Raw genomic sequence first — 21,120 nt, forward strand, 5'->3', positions numbered from 1 at the left:
TGAGGGGACACAGCTCAGCAGAGTCATTGTCCCTGGAGGTCTTTCCATTGCATGGAGACACAAAATCCTGGAATGGTTTGGGTTGGAAGGACTTTAAAGCCCATTTCATTTCACCCCCTGCCATGGGCAGGGACACCTTCCACGACCCCAGGGTGCTCCAAGCCCTGTCTAGCCTGGCCTTGGGACCCAGGGACAGCCACAGCTGCTCTGGGCACCCTGTGCCAGGGCCACCCCACCATGCCAAGCCCCCTTTGCTGCCCAGGACTATGGAAGTTTTCCAATTAAGATGGAGAAAAGACAGGAGGGATTTACAACAACTGGACTGTGAAGGTGGCCATAGGGCTGTGAGCCAAGCTTTGTGTTTTGGGGGGTTTAACAACACTTTGCTCTCCAAAATTCTACACTGAAAATCATCATAATATTGCCTTATTACAGAAATTGGTATTGGCTCTGCCCTTATCTCCACGCACTGGCTAGGAGAGGCAAATGGGGTATGAGCAGATTGCTGGACTAGATCAGAAAGAAAAAAAGATTACACATAAGCCATTTATGACCAAAAAACCCCTGCTCCATCTGAAGGATTTGTCGTTATCCTGCTAATAAAAACATGTCAACCATCCAGATCTCTATTTAACCACAAACAAATCCAGCCCGGTTTGTGGACATCTGCACATACTCCTCCTGCCCTTGAGAAGCACCAATATTCCACAGTGGGATCCACTGGAACCCATCCATCTCTGTGGTGAGTCAGACCCTCACCAAAAGCAGTGGAAATCTCTCCAGGAATAGAAGCCAGGGGGTGGAGTTGTTAATTCAGAAGCAAAACCCAAGCCCAGAACTCTAAATTGAGGATTGTGGTTTGATAAGCACTGTACAGATGCAGATCTGATCAGGAACCTGGAAACCCTCAACCTGGGTGCTTTGGGCAATAAATTTTATTTCCTATTCGCACCTTGAGACTCAGGCAGTTTCAGGATCCAGAGTCCAACTAATTTTCACTACACACAGCCTAAACAAGCTTTAAGCTCAAACCATTTCAGGTATGAGAGCTCCTGAGAAGTGATGCTGAAGCTCTGATTCAGCCTGGCAGCTGCACTGGGGGGGACTGCACTCCCTGGCTGTCCCTGGGCACAGAGGTGTGCTCCTGTGTGGGGTCTGATGGTACCAAAACCAACCCTCAGCACTCCCACAGGTTCCCATTTCAGATCTTTCAAATATATAAATCAAACGAAGTTTTTGGCTCCCTGGAATTTGCACACATTTAACAATCTGGGAGCAGGCCCCACTGTGCTTGGACAGAGCACCCAAAGGGCATCTGACATTCCCAAGGCCACAGCTAGGGTAATAGGGAATCACAGAATGGTTTGGGTTGAAAGGACCTTAAAGCTCAACCCATTCCACCCCCTGTCATGGGCAGGGACACCTCCCACTGTCCCAGGCTGCTCCAAGCCCTGTCCAACCTGGCCTTGGGCACTGCCAGGGATCCAGGGGCAGCCACAGCTGCTCTGGGCACCCTGTGCCAGGGCCTGCCCACCCTCCCAGGGAACAATTCCTAATTCCCAATATCCCATCCATCCCTGCCCTCTGGCAGTGGGAGCCATTCCCTGTGTCCTGTCCCTCCATCCCTTGTCCCCAGTCCCTCTCCAGCTCTCCTGGAGCCCCTTTAGGCCCTGGCAGGGGCTCTGAGCTCTCCCTGGAGCTTCTCCTCTCCAGGTGAGCACCCCCAGCTCTCCCAGCCTGGCCCAGAGCAGAGGGGCTCCAGCCCTTGGAGCATCTCCGTGGTTTCCTCGGGACTCTCTCCAACAAGTCCATCCCTCCTGTCCTGCTGACCCCACAGCTGGCAAGCATGGGGAAGGAAGAAGCTGATCTCCCAGACCCCGTTTCCCCAGGCAGTTCTGTACCTACAGGCAGGTGAGTCGGAGGCAGGCTGCCTTCCCCAGCGGGCGGGAGCACACGCAGGCTGCCATGACCCTGCAAGGACCTTGTGCTCCTGGCAGGGAGCTCACGCTGATTATCTCCCAATTTAACTGTCACTGAGCCCTCTGTGGCGAGAAGAGCCCAGCTGATAATCCCATTTCTGCTCTAATCCACAGCACTCTTTCAGCCCCGGGGCACGGCGCTGCTCGATGCCTCTCCAACATCCCCAGATGGGATTTGAGGGTGGGAGGGAAGCTTGGAGCTCCCAAAAAGCATTGGGGCTGCAAGCACTCCCTGGAGCACCAACCCTGGGCCTTGTGTTTTGGGACAAACCTCATCCTGTGTGTTACAGATCTTAAACAAAGATGATTCCAGAGGTTTTGGTGTAGATTTGTGTTCTTGGGGCACTCATCTGGCACTGGCACAGATTTCCCAGGGAAGCTGTGACTGTCCCATTTCTGGATGTGTCCAGGATGGGTCTTGGAGAAACCTGGTCTAGTGGAAGGTGTCCCTGCCCATGGCAGAGAGTAGAATGAGATGAACTTTAACGTCCCTTTCAACCCAAACCATTCAGTGATTCTGATCCTAAAGGACTTTTTCCCTGCCTTTCTGCCTGCCAGCATCCCAGTTTCACCCCAAACCCCACTTTTCCTCCAAAAATGAGGTGGGCCCACGAGCAGTTTCGCCAGCAGCGGTTCAGACCTGGGGAAGGAGATCTTGGCTCACATTTCTGTGCTCCAGGCAGAGATTTTAAACCAGTTATTACAGGAGGTGGCTGCACATCAAAGGGCACACGCATGTTTTTAGGGAAAACAAAAATAGAACGAGTTCCCCTCCTGACTGGAAAATTATATGTTGTGTTTCTGGCTTAAGTGATAGATTAAAAACTGCAAGTCTTTCAGGTGTTTGGATCACCTGAGAAGCTATTTTAGAGGTTAAAGATGCTAATGAGGGTACAGAAGATCTCCCAAGGCAAGCAACGATTAACTCAAAGAGATTGCCAGGCCGGGCTCCAAACCAGCCTACACAAACCAGCCTAATTATTCTCGTTATTCCTCCAGAAGAGCTATTTTGGTCTTGCACATCGTTACAAACACAAAGTGATGCCTTAGGTTTTAGCTTTTATATTTTTCAGATTCTCTGCTGCATTAGTGTGTGGGTCTGGGCTTCATATTAGGGGATGGTGAGCTCTCCTCACAGAGTAGGGAGACAAAACAATTCCTGCTCTAGATGGGGACCAAGGACAAATGAGACAAATCTCAGGCCCAAGAGCAGAAACAACATGGACTGAAGAGAGAAAAACAAGAAGGGTGGGACTTCATGGGCTGGAGCTATAAGTGGACAATTAACTTCAATATGCAAATGGACCAGAACTTACAAAAATATGAGACCTCGTGACCAGTTGTGCATTTTGTGACCATTTTGATTCACCTGAGGTGTAGCCCTGGCTGGGCTCTTGTGCTTCCCAAGGTGGATCCATTGAGGCCTCCTAATAAATCCCTCCTTTATTCTTTAGCTCTGTCTGGTCTCTGTTCTAGGTCAGCCTTCCCAAGGCACCAGAAGAACAACCCAAGTTCCAGCAGGACAAACTTGGCCCTCTGGGTGTGAAACCCTCGGGCTGTGCCTCCCCAGGCCCCGGGTGGGGGTTTGCTCCTCACCCGTGCTCCGGCTCCTCGATGGGATCCGTGAATTCCGAGTGCACGGTGGAGTCGATGGCGCTGTCGGTCTCCACCTCGTCGTGCATCTCGTGCTGCACCAGGGTGCTGGTGTCCTCATCCGTGAAGGTCTCGCACTCGCTGTAGGTGCTCTCCGAGCCCATGTAGGCACTGTCAGTCACCTCATTTGCCTGGTTAAAAAACACACAAGAAGCAAAATGATAAGATCCTACAGCTGTGTGGGTTCGTGGCAGAGCAGGCAGAACGTGGATGAGGGGATTTTCGCTGTGTTGCGTTTCCGAGAGCAGGAATCCAACCTCTGGAATCGCCCCAGGTCCAGGTGCTCTCCGTGGGTACCACGGGGTGCACCTCAGTCTTTGCAGGGCTTGGGAAGCAGATCACAGAAAGAGGGACTAAACAAGAGTTGGAGGGAGGTTTTGTTGTGAGCCAGGATGGATTTGGCCAGGGCAGGAGGGATTACCCACTGCTGACTCAGCAGTTCCCATCATTGCTGCTTTCTCCCACCCATTCCAAGAGGACATGTTATTATTAATCTGAACTCCATGCAAAAACCACCATTCAAAACTCCCAATTAGCCCTTGGAGCACCTTTTTTTTGTCCTGTCTAGTAAAACCTTCCATCCCTCAACAGCAAATAAACTGTTTCTAAATCTTCATTACAGCTTTTGATTTGCAGGGACTCAAATCTCCACACATCAGCTGGAGCAGCATCTCAAACCCATCACTGAGCAGGCTCTGGGAAAGCAGCAGGGTTTGTGTTGTAAGAGACTGTGATACGAGCAAGGAGAGCTGCGTTTTCCAGCTCTGCACCCCAGGCAAGTGATCAGCCTCAGGGCTGCCTGTTTGCTCCCACACACGGGCAGGGACAATCCCTTCTGAGCCTGATCTCTGGAGAACCATGGCAGCAGCAGGAGAACCCCCCCAAACCTCGTTACCCCTCACAGAGCCAGCCCCTTTCCTAAGATTTGGGGATTTCCCCAGCACGCCTGGGAGCTAATCAAGGAATTTTGGGATTGCCAGTGCTGGTGCCAAGCTCCAGCTGGTCCCCTGTCACCAGAGAGGTCAGACAGAGGGGTGGGAGCCCTCCTGCCCGGCCTGCAGGTGAAGAGCTGCTCATGGAAAGCATCTGCTCCACCTGAAGTTCACCTGTGGGATCCCACGTGCTCAGCTGCCCCTCCAGCACAGCAGCAGAGCAAAAGAGCAGCAGTGTGAATGCAGGCATGGCTGAAACAAAACCCTTTTCCTCTGCCAGGGTGTACAGAACAGCTTTCAGGGCTTTTTCCGAAGATTTTGGAGAAAATGATGTTTCTCAAAGCACTGTATGCATAAAATCATGGAGTGGTTTTGATCAGAAAGGACTTTAAAGCACATCTCATTCCACTCCCTGCCTATTCCACTACCCCAGGTTGCTCCAAGCCCCACCCAAACTGGCCTTGGACACTTCCAGGGGCAAAAAGGGATAGAAACCCTCAAAGGGATGGAGAGAGAGCTGATAACAGCAATTCCCACTCCATGCGGCCACTGGGAGCAGCCAAGTGACTCAGTCCAGCCCTGCTTTGCCCTCCCAGCCTCTGTGCCCACCACACTCAGGAGGATGGACACAGCCAGGAGCTCCTCTTGGAAGCCAGGCTCAGCTTCCACCTGTCTTGTGGACACCAGCACCTCCAGGACACCTTCCTGAAGTTAAACACAACACAAACCTGCCCAGAGCTCAAGTCTGAAATCAGTGAACTCCACCAGTCTGAAGTTCCAGTAAACTCCACCAGGGCAGAGCCTGTGCCTGTCTTGCAGAGAGAAACAAAAGCCTCTAAAGCCCCCACCCACTTAAAAAAGCATAAATCCACCAAAACCACTTACACATCTAAAGCTGGGACTTGCTTAAGTGCTTTACTGGATTTATGCTGCACTTTCTAGAAACACCATTAATGCTCCAGCAGGAGGGACAAGGGGAAGCAGAGGCTTGACCTGCCTTGGCTTGGTCACAGACAGAGAAAGCCCAAGAGGTGACAGCAGCCACCCCCAGCTGCACATTCCCTCTTGCCTCTTTGAAAAAGATTTCATGCCAAATTGGAAAGAATTTTACTTGCACACTATAAAATAAAGGCAAAATAAAGGCTGCTTTTTAAATACCCACCCCAGCCCCTCCTTCTCACTAGAAAAGCTTAAATTTAAGCATAGGTTGAAGTATTATAATGAGCAATTTGAAGTACTATAATGAGCACAGAGTAAAGACAACTATTGAAAGAAGCCAAAAAACCTCCAAACACTCCAATTCACAAGTAATTTGATTAGAAACCCTGCTGTGGTTACTGCTGACCCTCTCAACATGAAGTAAACCAGGAGCTGAACAGTGCCCTTAATCAGATGTTGGAACAAGAGGATCTTCAAGGTCCCTTCTAACTCAAACCATTCCATGATTCTATGATTTCTCTATTAAATTGTTCTAAAACTCCTCATTGGTGGGAAATACACACATGGGCAGGCTGGATTTGGGAGCAACCCTTTTGGAGTAGGAGAAGCCACCAGCACAGCACATCAACCATTGTCCTTCAGCCACACCAAAGATATGCACTGATTTATTACCTAAAAATTGTATTTCTCCTTCGTGATACCAGCCTAGGTGAGGTTTCAAAAGCAAGAAAGCCCTATTAAAATTAAACCTGGGTGGACAATGAGTTAAGAAGCAGCTGAAACTGCAAACAAAGTCCTTCTCCTGAGCACGAGCGTGGAGAACTTTGCTGCACATTCCACCACAGAATCAGTAACTCAACCTCAAGAAGAGATGCCAGGAGGAGATAGGCAAACTGAGGAGGTTCAGGTATTGCCAAATGCCTGACAGAGCCAAATCTCTGTCCCTGGGCAAGTGTGTGGGTACAGAAAGTTCTTATTTATGGCCTCATGAGCAGCTGGTTTGTGCACTGACCCTTCAAATCCCCCTGCCACAGCTCTCCTTCAGCCAGCTTTGCCTTCCTGTGAGCAGAAAGTAAACATTCTTTCCAGCTTAAAAAAAGCCAAATACACACTTAAAAAACATCCATGGGCTCAGGACAGCCAGGTTGGGCTACAGCCACCCCAGAGGACTTGCCAGGAACATTGGTGCCATGTTCAGAGAGGGGCTGGTGTCACCAATATCAGTGCATTTTGATTTTTTATTGAATAAAACACACCCTGAAGTGCCTCAGGCAAACCTCAGACATTAAAACAGGGACTCAGGCACACGCAGAGTTCCGAGCTGGAACAGGATCAGGGTTTGACAGAGGCTCCCAATCCCAAATCCAGCTCCTCCAGCAGGTACTTCCCCTGAGCCACACCTGGCTGACAGGACAGAGAGGTATCTCTGCCTGCTCAGGGAAACTCCAGGGATCTGAGAGCCCAGGTGAACACTCCTGCTTCTAAAAGGAAATAAATGGTGAAATCAGCACTGAGATGATGTAATGTGTCCTGATGAGACAGGTGAGGTGCCTTTAGGGGTCTTCTCCAGCAGCAGCTCATCCCTCCCAGGCATCTGGTGACACATGGGAGTAAAGATTACCTAATTAGATGTTGTAAAGTCCTATAAAAACATATGGATTAAAAAAAAAGCTGCTGCAGTGTGACAAGACAGACTCTTGGGAATCACCTGCAAGGTCTAGGCAGGGACAGAAGGTTCAGCACAAGCTCTGCCAAGGCGTTGCCTTGGAAAGGAGGGCAAAGTCTGGCTCCCAGGGAGGTTCCTTCCAGGCAGGGCTGTCCCTGGAGCTGTCCTGGCATCCCAAAGCTCTGCTGTCCTTGAACACAAACACTCGGAAGGTTGGGAGGGGAGGTGAGTGACAAGGAAAAGGAAAAACAACTCTGTTTTCCCAGCAGTGTGAGCCTGTTCTGAGGAATCCAGCCCTGACTGTGCACAGGATGCAGAGGAGATAGATCAGCTACAACAATCCCCCTCCAAGGACACCCTGTGGCCCAGACAGCAATGACAGTGCCAGGCTGGGAGCCAGGGAGAAGGGACACAGTTGTGCTTATAGTTCCACAGTAATGCAGCTGGCCCCAAAGCCCTGGGACACCCCGGGGCAGCTCAGCCTCTGAAATGCCACTTTGGGGCCTGCCACCTTTGGGTCCCAATATTGCCTTCTTCCCACACACCCGGGCAATGCCAGATTTTCAGGGAAACCAGGGGAGCCTCTGCTCAGCCCTGGGCGAAGGCAACTTGCACAGCTCAGCCTCCATCAAGGCTGGGCAAGAGAAACGTGCTGCATCTGTTGGGGCAAACTGAAAACACTCACCCAGCCCAGAAACAAACCCCAAACCAACTCACAAAGCAGCACACCTGGCAGGCTGTCCCCAGCACCCCAAAAACCAGCAGGCACTGTCCCTGCTGGTCCAGCTCCCCCAGGGAGAGCCAGGCAGAGAGGAGTGTGAGGTTACACCACAGCCCATGGAATCACAGAACTGTGGAATGGTTTGGGTTAGAAGGGGCATTAAAGTTCTGCCCAGTCCCACCTCTGCCATATCCAGGGACACCTTCCACTGTCCCAGGCTGCTCCAAACCCCATCCAACCTGGCCTTGGACACTGCCAGGGATCCAGGGGCAGCCACAGCTGCTCTGGGCACCCTGTGCCAGGGCTCACCACCCTCCCAGGGAACAATTCCTTCTTAATTCCCATCTAAATCTCTCCTCTTTTAATCTAAACCATTCCCATGGAAAAAAAAAAAAAAATCAGGTGGATCTGCCCATATAACAAGTCAGGTGCATCCCCAGCCTGCCCCTTCCCGGCACCTCCGGCGCTGAGCCCGGTTCCTCTGGAAATCCAAAACCCCCTCACTTTGTGTCAGCTCGCAAAAACCCACCTGTGGAGACATCCTGGCCAGAGCCAGAGCCAGAGCCAGCTCCGGGAGCTGCTTCTGCGAGGCAGGAGGGAAGCAAAGTCCAGGGGAGCCGGGAGGCTTAAGGAGCGAGCTGGAGTCCCAACAGAGCGCCTTTTGTTCCCGATAAGGAGCAGGAGCTCCGGCAGCTCCCTGCAGCCTCCTCCCGCTCCCCCCGATTCCAAAATAAAAGCTCCTGTTGGGAGCCCCGCTCCAGGCGCTCACACTTCCCACGAATCCATCCCCAGAGAAAAAGGTTGACTCTAAAGGCGACCTGTCCAGGTTTTATCTCGGCCTTCCTGGTGTTTCTGGTGAATAATTAAGCGTTAAGTGACAAATGCCTTCCTTATAGCCACAAATAGAGGGATGAATCAAGCTTGGATTGCTGGCAGGTCAGGAGCACTTCTGGTGACTGGGAGGGTGGTCTCTCAGTGACAACAGTGACCCCAAAGGATGGTCACAAACACCCCAATGCCACCCTGCCCTCAGCAGAGCTGTCCTGTGGGACAGCTGATCCTTGGGATTTTGCCCTTCCCAAGGCAGCCCTGAGCTGTCCCTGCCAACAGGAGCCCAGTCCTGTGGGACAGCTGATCCTTGGGATTTTCCCCTTCCCAAGGCAGCCCTCGGCACCGCTCGCACCCACAAGTTCTGAGGGTCTCCTCGGGTTTTCTGTTTCCTCTCCGCAGAAACCGCAAGTACATCAAGCTCCCTCAGCTGCCTACCCAGCACGAACACACAGATATCCTTCCATTACCTTCCCAAAGCACGTTCTCCCCTTTTCTCCGGGCTATCCTCGCTGTGCCGAGGTGCAGAGCTCGGGAAGCAGCTGACCTGCCGAGCCCAGGCCAGCCCAGATTCCTTCTCCGAGCACGGCAGGAAGGAGTTATGCTTTAACCCGAGCCCTGCCTGGACCTGCTCCTCCACAGAGCAGGTCACAGCCCTTGTGCTCCTCTGCTCCTCCCCAGACCAGGTCACAGCCCTTGTGCTCCTCTGCTTGTGCCTCAGGACCTCGGAGAACATCTGAGCTCCCATGAGAGCCCAAAATCAGACACCGAAACGAATTAGGAGATCCCAATCCCTGCCCGTTTTACTTCTCAAACTCTTATTGAGACACCTCTGCTTGCACTGCTGCCCCCTCACCTCCCGGCCCTCCCGTCCAGTTCCCACGTTCCCAACCACACACAATCTTCTTGTGGTTCAAGATAAGGCTCCAAGGACTTTGTTTTCCAAACTCCTTCCAGCCTATTTCCTACAGGGCAAACACTTCAAATCGGATCTTTTCTGACCAGCAGAGAAATTTCTCACCATAGCCCTGCACTTGGGTCCTGCCTTCAGGGATATCCTTATCCTTGTCACATTTACACTCTTGCCTTTCCCTCTACACAGTTCGGAGTCTACACAATAAATTAATTTCCTTGGTGTTTTCAGGCTTTAAGATATCAAATTATCATCGTGGACTGATTTGGGAGAGATGGAGCCCCTCTGCTCTGGAGCCAGGCTGGGAGAGCTGGGGGTGCTCACCTGGAGAGGAGAAGCTCCAGGGAGAGCTCAGAGCCCCTGCCAGGGCCTGAAGGGGCTCCAGGAGAGCTGGAGAGGGACTGGGGACAAGGGATGGAGGGACAGGACACAGGGAATGGCTCCCACTGCCAGAGGGCAGGGATGGATGGGATATTGGGCAGGAATTTTTCCCTGGCAGGGTGGGCAGCCCTGGCACAGGTGCCCAGAGCAGCTGTGGCTGCCCCTGGATCCCTGGCAGTGCCCAAGGCCAGGTTGGACAGGGCTTGGAGCAGCCTGGGATGGTGGAAGGTGTCTCTGCCATGGCAGAGGTGGCACTGGATGGGCCTTAAGGTTCTTTCCAACACAAACCATTCCAGGATTCTGTGAATACAAGGATAATATGGGACTGTTCACTTGCTGTCCACAGGACTCACGGCCCTTCATCTCTCACTGCAGAAAGGCCTTGGGGACAATGGGGACATTGCTCAGGGCTCCATGTGCTTCCCCAAGGACAGGAGAACAGGCACTGAACTGCATCTGTCATATTCCACAGCCCTGCAGCTCCAGCCACCTGCAAGATTTCAAGTCCACCAGCTGTTCAGGACAAAAAGATCATCAATTCCAGCAGGCAGCCCCTGGAGAGGGGTTTGTGAGCATTTCATTCATGGTGCTTTCGAGTCAGCCCTGTGAGCAGAGGCCTGCTGAGGCCATTCCAGACGGTGGGAATGGCACTGGTACAGAAAACCTGAGCTCTCACCTCCATGTCCCCATTCCAACCAGCAGATCTTCACAGCTGGGTTAGGACAGGCAGGGAACAGCTGAACCCAGGTCTGTCCTTGTGCTCTGAGCCCCTTGGACAGCTCAGAGGAGGTTACAAAGCTCAACCCCATCTTTTCAGCCTGGCTGGCCCCTGCTACACATGCACCCTGTGGTAACAGTGGTGTGGAGAGGAAGAGGAGGAAAAAAACTCACCTAAAAGGCCACAGATTGCAAAGCAGGGCCCTCCCAAACACTCTGTGCTCACCTGGCCCAGCTCTGCCTTTGGGAAGGAAAGTATTTTCCTGGGAATTAATTCTGCACTAGGAAAGGAGGCCTCAGAAGGTCCACAGGGCTACTAGGAGGGGACACAAGGAACCTGCAGCAGCCACCCCACATGGGCTCCCTGCAAAACACAAGGCACCAAGAATGACAGTGATGCCCCTGTGAGCACGTCCCTACTTGCTCCCACAACAGCTTCTGTGTTTCAACACACAGCTGGGGCCCTGCAAGTCCCTGGTCCCCTCTGCAGAAGCTCTGAGCAGCTGAAGAAACCCAGCCATGTGGATTTTTGCCCTCAAAGAAACCTTAAATACAATTGCTCAACATGGAAAAAAAATCCTGGCTTTAACAGAGTTAAAGTTTCACCAAGTTGATGTGTTGGCCTTAAAGCTGCTGTTCAGTGTTGCACAGAATGTCACAGAATATTCTGAGCTGGAGTTCTCCCAGCTGCACCTGTAGGCAAGCAGGATGGGAGAGCCAGAAGTAGCTCCTACTCCCAAAATACACAAAACTTGGGACCTACCCAAGTCCCATTTTCCTTCCCAGATCCACTCCTTTCATGCTGTACAACTCCCTTCTAGACAAATAGCAGAGGGGACATGCCTGGGCCAGTGAAGGCTTCCAGGGAAAGCCAAATTCCCCTCTTGTGGCTGTGCAGAATGTGATTTCCTGGCTGCTTCCAGCAGGAGCCACGGCAGCTGCCCAGCAGATGGCAACAGTCCTGCACTGCATCCGCAGGATTTATGGCTGCCCTGTCCTGCAGAGCTCAGACAGAGCCTTCCTCTGACCCTGCTGGCCCAAAACACGAATTCCCAGGGCCAAAAATCCCTGTTTGGGGTATTTATGGTGCTCCCAGGCAGCATTTACGGAACACTGGCTGAGCATCTCCTCCAGCCTACCTAAAGTTACACACCTCCATGCCCATCCCAGCCCAATCTCAGCATTTTCATGCTTCATTTTCCTTTTTCTAGAGTCAGCTTCCCACTCTGGACTGCCCAAGGGGGTTCACCTGCCCCAGGAGCAGAGCAGAGGGACAGAGTCCTCACCCTAGGGCAAGGCACAGCAGGTGCCAGGCTGTAGTGCTGGGCTGATGGTTGAGCTTGGAGGTCTTTTCCAGCCTTAATGTTTCCATGATCCCAACAAAACTAACTCCAAATTCCCCTCCATGTTCCCCAGAGCATTCTAAACGAGTCCTGTGCCTCAGCACTGAGTCATGAGCACCACAGGAGCTCTGAGGGGAGGCAAGAACTCCCACCTTCCAGGCAGTCAGCAGCCAAGCTTTGCCAGCCCAGCCTGGGGGAAAACAGGGCTCAGGTGTCCAGATGGAAAAGCTCCAAGCTCCCTTCAACGTGACTTTGACAAAGCAGGAAGGCTGTCATTAGTTTTTGGTGGTTTCTCACCCAGCAACCACCACGCTTCCACCTGAGGCAGGAGGAACACACTGGGAGGTGATCCCAGCCAGGTGATGCTCTCCCTGCTCCCAGCTGGGTGCCCAGGGATGAGGTTCCTCTTGAACGTGCCACAGAAGAGCTGCTGGGATTGGGATGAGCCCCCTGCAAGCCCAGCTGGAGGCATGAGAAGCCACGTGGCCGCAGGAGCTGCTGTCTCAGTGGAGCCACAGGAGCAGAAATCCTCTTTGGAAGCACCTTTACAGACAACCCTGTCTGCTGGACACTCCTGGAATGGTGCAACAGGAGCCAGGAGATCCATGGCACATCCAGAGCCACACCAGTGGCTGAACTGGGGCAGTATCCAACATTACAAATTCCTGAGTTCACACCTTGTCCCCTTCAAAAGCCTTCTCCTGGAGGAAGCAGGTGTTGGTGGTCCTCTCTGGAGAGCAAATACTGGGTGAAGTCCCCAGCTTTGAGCTCTCAGGGTTTTCCATGGATGCTGAGCTCTCCTGATGACAGCCACCAGAAGAGGACATGAGTCATCAAGCAGAGCAACCTTATTAACAAAGAGAAGACATTTTCCTGGAGACTGCTTAAAGCACTTGTTTATACTTGTTTGAACAAACACTGAGGAGAAAAGCTCCTGGCAGACCCCAGCACTAGGAAGAGCTGAGCACTCCAGCCACTGGGATTTTGGGCTGTTTAAGAGGGACCACAGCCAGTGCTCCACTCAATAACCACAACTGCTCCCAGGACTTCTGCAAATGCAGCAACTCCTTCAGCTCGGATGTGACAGGGGAGGAGAAATCCCAGCTGTGCCACTTCACCCCCATGGCCCTGCCACACCCAGAGGGGCTCACGCAGTGCCTGAGGTGTCCCAGCTGTGTTTTGGGGTGTGTTTAGCTGTGTGTCCTGGTGCAGCATCATCCCAGGGCTGACACGGGGATACCCCAGAGCCCAAACTTGGTGCAGTGAGAAGTCTACTCTGAGGAAAGGTGATGGTTTCACTTTTAAAGGTGATTTTCCTCCCCCACCAATCTCTTCTGGAGAATCCAAGCAAGATGGGCCTATTATAGGTGTTGGGAGCAGCTGTTTATTCTGTTCTCTGCCTTGCTGATACCCTAAGGAAGAAGGGTGTGCTGGAGGCCTCTCCAGGCCTTTCCCCAGTGCTCCCGTGAGGAACACACCTTTGCTGCTCCCAGCAGGATGCTTTGTACCACGGCTTCTCCCTCCCTGGGCCAGCTCCAGCTTTCCAAGGCACAGCACTCCAGGACGTGTGGGACAAAAGGCACGTTGGGAGCTCACGGCTCAGCCAGAAGAGAACAAAAACCCCCTCGCCCCAAGACTCCAGTTTATTTTTACACTCCCAAGGCTGAGTGGTATTTCTCGAGCATGTTCTCATTTGCTGAACCTCTATGAAATCCTGGCAGGCTGGAAATTATTTCGAATCATGTATCCAAGACAACAAGGATAATTTTTCCCCAGCATGTTAAACGTAGAGCTGTCCCTTAGATAACTACACTGAATTCAGTATAAAAATCCACTCAGATCTTTTGGAAAAGGAGATTTCAGGACTCATCACCTTTTTCCTTTGGGTCACCTTGTCTTTACAAGGAACAGTTGGCCCAGCAGCAGAAGTATTTCATCCCAGTGGGGCACACACCTGCCTTGTTGGTATTGCTGCCCAGAATAGCTCCCAGTGCTGACAGAGCTCATCTGTGTTAAATTAGCCCTTGGAAAACATCCCTGCTCGGAATCTCAGGCAAGATGGTCCCTAGACACAGGTCTGAGGAGCACAAAGTGAAAGCCTTTTCCTGTCACAGCCTCCACACTGCTCAGACCACTGTTAAAATGTACATTTGTGACCCTGCATCACCTAAAAAACATGGAAATCCATCTCCCTCCCTGCTCTCCTGTCCCACTTCTCCTCGGCTGTTCCTGGGGCTTTGAACTACCTTTCAAAAGAGGAAAAATAAACCAATATTCAAACTTGCCTGGAGAAGCTGTGGCTGCCCCTGGATCCCTGGAAGTGCCCAAGGCCAGGTTGGACAGGGCTTGGAGTGATGTGGCATAGTGGAAGGTGTCCCTGCCCATGGCAGGGGGTGGCACTGGATGAGTTTAAAGGTCCCTTCAATCCAAATAATTCCATGATTTAGGACCAGCTGCCTAACACACAGGCTATCATTAACCTCTCATCAAGAAATCACAAGTCCAAAATTATGTACTACAGACTATACCAAGCAAAACTACATGCAAATGTAAATAAATAAATCTGCATGCAAATACAAAGCAGGTCGGGAGTCTCATTGCCAGCAACAAGTAGTGTGATAAAAATCACAAAGAATCATAAAATATTCTGAGTGGAAAGGGGTCCACAAGGATCAGAGCCCAACTCCTGGTCCTGCACAGCACAATTCCAAAAACGTCCCGGCTACCACAACATAGGTGTCACACCCCCGAAGAGGCAAGTTTGGAAAAGAAAAAGCAGAGGGGAGTGATTCAGTCCCCACGTGGGACAGGGACCCAGCCATCCCTTTACTCCCAAGGCTCCTGCAGCACCTCCTGCTCCAGGCTGGAAGGCACAGAGCAGGAATGGGTGAAGCCTTCCAAGCCAAGCCCAAAACCCCCAGGCACAGACAAGGGGTCTGTCCTTTCCAGCTGGGAACAGCAGGATCACTGCTGCAATGTGCCCCTGTGGTAAGGAATGCAGGAGGGAACCAAGGCATGGAGGCTTTAACTAGAGGAAAACAACCCAAATCAGAGAAACAGCCTTCATCAAGCCTAAGAATAGAGAGAAAATGTAGATTTTTGTCCTCTGCTCTGCCTTTTATTGGCGAAAAGGCACCAAATGTCAATGTCCCACTGCTCAGCTGTGCCTCTCAGGTAGGCTCCTGGCTGGTACATCTCAAAACCAAGCTCAGGTTTTCCAGGCTCAGAAACTCCAGCAGGAACACAAACCCAAGAGCAGCAGGTCCCCTTCCCACGTCACCGTGTTTCACCACAGAACGGGCTCCCTTTCCACCCAGGGCACCGTGCTCTGCTCTTTCCATTTTATCAACACCAATTTTAACTTCAACAGCACCAAATGCTTGTTGCAGGTTCTCTGGGCCCGTCACCCAGAGACTGAATTTGTCTTTACATGTTAAGCATCCCTGAGTCCTGTCACAGCAAACTCCTCTCTCCCCAGGCAAAGCCTCCATGCCCAAATCCCACTCCAACATTTATGGGAACAAACAGAGCTCATACTTGCCTCAAACGTGACGAAGTCATCAAACTCATCGGGGCAGGCTGGGGCTTCCTCCTCGGGGGTATATCCCATATCATACAGCTGGCTGTCAGGGTCTGCACGGGGAAAAAAACACACAGCTGCAATCAGCCAGAGGGAAACCTGCACCCTCACGCCCAGGGTGGTTTTGGGAGACGTGGCAGCGGTGGCACAGGAACTTGCGCGTGCTCGCACGGGTGCCGCAGCCCTCAGGAAGGGGCTCTGCTCCCGGGCACCCCACCTGCACCAGGGCTGAGGGCACGGCTTCCACAAACCTTACGAGGCTCCGTGTGCTCCAGTGGGGCCAGCTCCTGGATCCACCCCTACCCCTCCATGCCCTCCACTCGCTTCCCCATCCCTGTTCCCCACATCCTTTAATTCCTCTCGCAGAAGGCTTTAATCCCGCCGTGGGCAGGGAGTGCCGGGGATGTGTGTGTGACAGCCAAGCGCCATGGGAACGGCGGGGAAGGCAGGCTGCAGCTCTGCATCGGGAGCATCCGCACAGGAACGGGAGCTGTGCAGCGAGGGAGCCTCAGAACGAATTCCTGCTCCCAGCCCGCAGCCCCGCTCCCGTTGTTCCTTCCAGTGAGGAAGGGAGCGAGATCTCCCCGCGCTCCCTGAAGCCAGGGCGAGTGCCCAGTCCGGCAGGCGGCCCCGATGCCAGGCTGGAGGCGCCGGATCGGAGCGCTGCTGCAGTCCCAAAATAAACGGCAGCAGCACGCTCGAGCCCACACGCCTCAGAGCCGCCATGGCTGCGCCATCGGGCCTGGCTGCTCCGAGGAACCGGGCCGTGCTCCCAGGGAATGCACAAGGATTTGGGGAGGGACAGGGGTCACTTTCTGTGCCCTCAGAGCCCACCCCAGCCCCCCCAAAGGGGCACACAAGCTGTCCTGCTGTGGCCGCCCTGATGGGACAGTGCCAGCCTCATCCAGAGGCACAGGCAGAGCTCCCGCTCTGGGCCCTTCTCCAGGTAGCAAGAAAGGCCATTTTTCATTAAGGAATCACGCTGTGGTTATTTCATACATCTGGTAAAAGGTCAAGGGTTTAGGGGTTGCTCAAGGCACTGGGGGTGCTCAGCCTGGAGAGGAGAAGGATCCAGAGACACCTCCCAGTGCCTAAAGGGGCTCCAGGAGAGCTGGAGAGGGACTGGGGACAAGGGATGGAGGGACAGGACACAGGGAATGGCTCCCACTGCCAGAGGGCAGGGATGGATGGGATATTGGGCAGGAATTGTTCCCTGGGAGGGTGGGCAGGCCCTGGCACAGGGTGCCCAGAGCAGCTGTGGCTGCCCCTGGATCCCTGGCAGTGCCCAAGGCCAGGCTGGATGGGGCTTGGAGCAACCTGGGACAGTGGAAGGTGTCCCTGCACATGGAATGAAATGAATTTTACGATCTCTTCCAACCTAAAGCATTCTGAGAATCTCTGATTTAGGGCACAGGCCTGCAGCAACGTCTCCCACCTAAACACCATCCCCAGGGCCTCTCAGCTGACCATTAAATGCACACACAGGTGGGCACCCTGGAGATGCTGCACCACCAGGAGATACTGCAGCCAGCAACCTGAGGAGTTCCCTGGGGTGGGAGAAGCTGAACACATGGCACCAAGAAATGATCCCTGCCCTCACCTGGGCCTGACTCCCAGGGTCAGGCTGTCAATCCACTCCAGGAATGACCCAAATTGCTTTTCCAGTGCCATACCCAACACTGTGCTCCACAGGCTCAGGGCTTCAGCAGGGGAAAGGAGCTCTTGGTCACAGCTTAGGTCTTCGGTGGCCCACTGCTGTCCCACTGTGGCAGCAGCAGTGGTGCTGCTCCGAGCTCCCCTCCAGCTGCAAAACCAGAGCAGGGCCCTGGGATGCAGCTGGAAGTGCTGCTGCTGCCTGCACCCTGCTCAGGGCAGGGTCACCTCCTGCTCTGACTGTTGGGGTAGCACAGGAGGATCTTGGACTTGATCACCTTGCAGGTCTTTCCCAACCTTAATGAGTCTATCATCTGAAGATGGCATTGTGCCTCTCCTCAGTGTCCCTCTGTCCCCACCTGCACAGCTCCCCCCATGAGCCTGAGCCTACAATCTGGAGGAGTTTTCCCATTAATTATCCCTGGTGCTATCCTGGGATTTGAGCCTGGTGGCTGGCAGCAGGGAGGGGAATGGGGACAGTGACCTGCTCACCTCAGTGGGTGCCACCAAGAGGAGCCTTTGCCCACATCTGGGGCAAAACTAAAACCAAACAGTGCTCCTAGAAGGCAACTTGTGTCACAGCACCCCTCCTGCCCACCAGCACACACAGGCAGTGGTCAGCTCCAGGCATCTCCAAGATCCTGCTGCACCCCACAGCAGCCCCTGGAACCAGATCCTAAAGGCACAGGCTGCTCCCTTCTCCATATTCCCTCATCATTTCTTTTCCTCCCCCTCCAAGTAGACATACAAACACTTCCTACTCTTCTACAGACACAGATAAAGATATTTATTCTCCTCACTCCTTCCAGAGGGGCTGGAAAAGGGAGGATTTGCAGGCAAGTGAAGGCTTCCCTTTGGAATCAGGGGTATGAAGCGTGGGCAGAGCACAGGCACAGGCAGCTCCTGCCATCCATCACCTGCCTCCTGCCCAGCTCCTGCCCAAACCAGGGGTTCTGCAGCCTTCCCAGCCCTTCAGGGAATGAACATGCTGGGCATCAATGGGATCCTTGTTGCTCCATCTGTGTGCAGAGAGCCCAGCCCAAACAGGGTATCTCTGTGTAACGTGGGTTTATTTTCACAGCAAATTCCAGTGTAAAAATTCAGGAAAGGCCACCTGAGAGGTCACCTGCACACTCGTGGTGGCATGGCCAGCACAAGCCGTGCCCAGGAGCCAGCACTCCATGCTTCCACCTCCCCACACGTCACAGAGAGCAAAGACAAACAGCACCACAAACAAAGCTTGATTTTTCTGCTGGATTCATTCCCTCCCCCTCCAAAAAAAAGCCATATGGTGCTTTGTGTATAGGGAGAGTTGCCATGGAGAGCCTGCAAATCTGCCAGCACAATAGCCTGCATTAAGCTTGCAAATTCCTGCCCAAAAGAACCAAAAAACCCTGGGAGCCAAAAAATTGGAGACCTTCGGTGTGGAGTGGCACTCCCCATGTGGACATCACTGTCCCCAGGTGCAGAGGAACCACGAGGTGACAGCATGTTTGTTCCCCCAACAGCAGGAACAGAGCCTGGGATGGCTGTGGGCCACCAGCAGCAGCTCAATAGCCCCAGTCTGTGGCACAGGCTGAGCTCACACCCTCATGTTCCCTCTGCTCTCCACCCTGGACATTAAAATCAAGTCCCAGCTGGCCCCTGCTCTGCTTCACATGCTCTTCTCCCTGCCCCTCACAGCACAAAGAGCCTTTCCTTGCTCACACCCATCCCTGAGTTCTCTTTATCCTTCCCCAGGTGGTCACGACACCTGGGGTCACCTCTGCCCTACTCTGCTCAAACCCAAGAGTTTACCCAGGGCTGGGGGTGGCACCAGGGACTGCCTTTTGTCCTCTGAGTGCCCATGATCAGCTTCTCCTGCACCTCCAGCTCTATCCATCACTGTCACTGCCAGGCCAGTCACATCTATAAACATCCAAAAACCCTGAATGTACAAATCAGGCTCTGTGAGACCTTCCAGGCAGCTTTACTGCTAAACCACCACAGAATCATGGAATCATTCAGGCTGGAAAAGCCCTCTAAGATCATCAAGTCCAACTGCTCTCCCAGCACTGCAAAGGCCACCAGTAACCCATGTCCCCAAGTGCCACATCCACACAGGGATGGGGACTCCACCACTGCCTGGGCAGCTGTGCCTGTGCCTGACCACCCCTTCCATGAAGGAATATTCCCAATATCCAACCTAAACCTCCCCTGGCACAATTTGAGGCCATTTCCTCTTGTCCTGTCACTGAAAGCCACCATTTAAAAGCCTTGTGGATGTGGCACTTGGGGACATGGGTCACTGGTGGCCTTGGCAGGGCTGGAGGAATGGTTGGTCTCAATGATCTCAGAGGGCTTTCCCAACCTGAATAATTCCATGGGCTCTCCATGGGGGTGGATGAGACCTCTTCCTATGTCTTGCTGAGCTTCAGAGCTCTCAGATCTGCCAGAGTCACCTGGGCTCTCCCAGGAACCCTCAGGAAGAGCAGTTCTGGGATAAAGCTCCTGAAATAGATTCTAAAAACTGCTTCCAGAAGGCAGGATCACAGTGAAAAGGCACCTTGAGTGAAGGGCTGTGGGTACAGCAGTGACACATGGGTCACACAGAGCCAGTTTTATCGGCTGCATATAGGAGTGACCTAGAAAAAAGAGCCTTTCAGGAGCATTTAAGTCATCTACCAACACACTGTACACACTGCTGCAAGCCACAGAGCCTCCAACTGCAAGTGATTCCAAAAGGATGGATTTTCTGAGCTCACAGACCTGCATGGTTCAGTGTGGGAGCAAGGCCTGGAACCTGCCTGAATGGCACAGAATAAATCAGACCCCAGAAAGGAACAGGATGAAGTTCTGGTTGGCTTAAGGAAGAAAAAGTGATGTAAATCCAGCTCCCTTACTGGGAATGCTGCTGGAAAACAAGAGACACACAACCAAGGATTTAAAAGTTGCAAGAATTCAGGAGGATCCTGCAGAGGGGAAGCCACTATCCAGCATTTGAAGAGGAGGCTTGGAGGTGACTTTATTGCTCTCTACAGCTCCTGAAGGGAGGTTGCAGACAGGTGGGGTTGGTCTCTTCCACTAGGCAGCACTGACAGAACCAGAGGACACAGCCTCAGCTACGTCAAGGAAGGTTTAGGTTGGGTATTAGGAAAAAAAATTTCACCAAAAGAATAAAGTACTGGAATTGTCTTCCCAGGGAGGTGGTGGAATCACCATCTCTGGATGTGTTTAAAAAAAGACTGGACATGGCACGTGGTGTTCTAGCCTAGTTGAGGTGTTAGGGCATAGGTTGGACTCGATGATCTCAGAGGTCTCTTCCAACCTCATTATTCTGGGATTCTGATTTCCAGAGGCAGCTCAGGGTCTGGTGTGATCCCTGTGGGATAAAGCCAGCACCAATCCCACCCATCTTTTCCTTCCCCAGAGTGGCCCAGGAGTACATTTAGAATCTGATGCTCCCACCAAAGAGCAGCTTTCTGCTCCATGCTTCCCCTGGAGCTCAGCTTTCCCCGGAGATGCACCAACGAGCAGGAGCACTTTCTGCAAACTATCATTTCCCAAAAATGCCCCAGGGGAGGGAGCAAAGGCAGCCCAGGCTCCCAGGGAGGCAGTGGCAGAAGGAAGGTTGCTTACACAAGCCTGGCTAATGCTCTTCAGCAGTCCCTCATTTCCTGAGCATCCCCCTCACTGACCAGGGCTCAGCACACATTCCCTTTGATCCCCTTCCCACGCACAGGCCCTGCAGCCTCCTCCACACACAGCACGGAAAGGAATTCCCTTCGTGGCATGGAGGCCCTTTGGAGGCACAAACCCAGCTGCCCTCCCTTCAT

The 21,120-nt window shown here is 52.9% G+C and overlaps 1 protein-coding gene across 5 annotated transcripts in view; it reads right to left on the reverse strand.

Moving 5' to 3' along the window:
• The window catches only part of RAB11FIP3 (RAB11 family interacting protein 3), an 80,796-nt gene that overhangs the window by 23,607 nt on the left and 36,069 nt on the right, over positions 1-21,120 (reverse strand). For 4 of the 5 annotated variants that reach the window (XM_031506124.2, XM_031506123.2, XM_021529690.2 and 1 more), the window contains 2 exons: positions 15,614-15,705; positions 3,576-3,763 (listed from right to left, as the gene is read on the reverse strand). In XM_031506124.2, the coding sequence (XP_031361984.2) occupies positions 3,576-3,763; positions 15,614-15,705 (280 nt within the window). Of the gene's footprint in view, positions 1-3,575; positions 3,764-15,613; positions 15,706-15,903; positions 16,089-21,120 lie in introns of those variants that run through there. The other variant, XM_021529689.3, reaches the window with a different exon arrangement.

Source organism: Lonchura striata, chromosome 16, assembly GCF_046129695.1.
Source record: "Lonchura striata isolate bLonStr1 chromosome 16, bLonStr1.mat, whole genome shotgun sequence".
NCBI classification, from domain to species: Eukaryota; Metazoa; Chordata; class Aves; order Passeriformes; family Estrildidae; genus Lonchura; species Lonchura striata.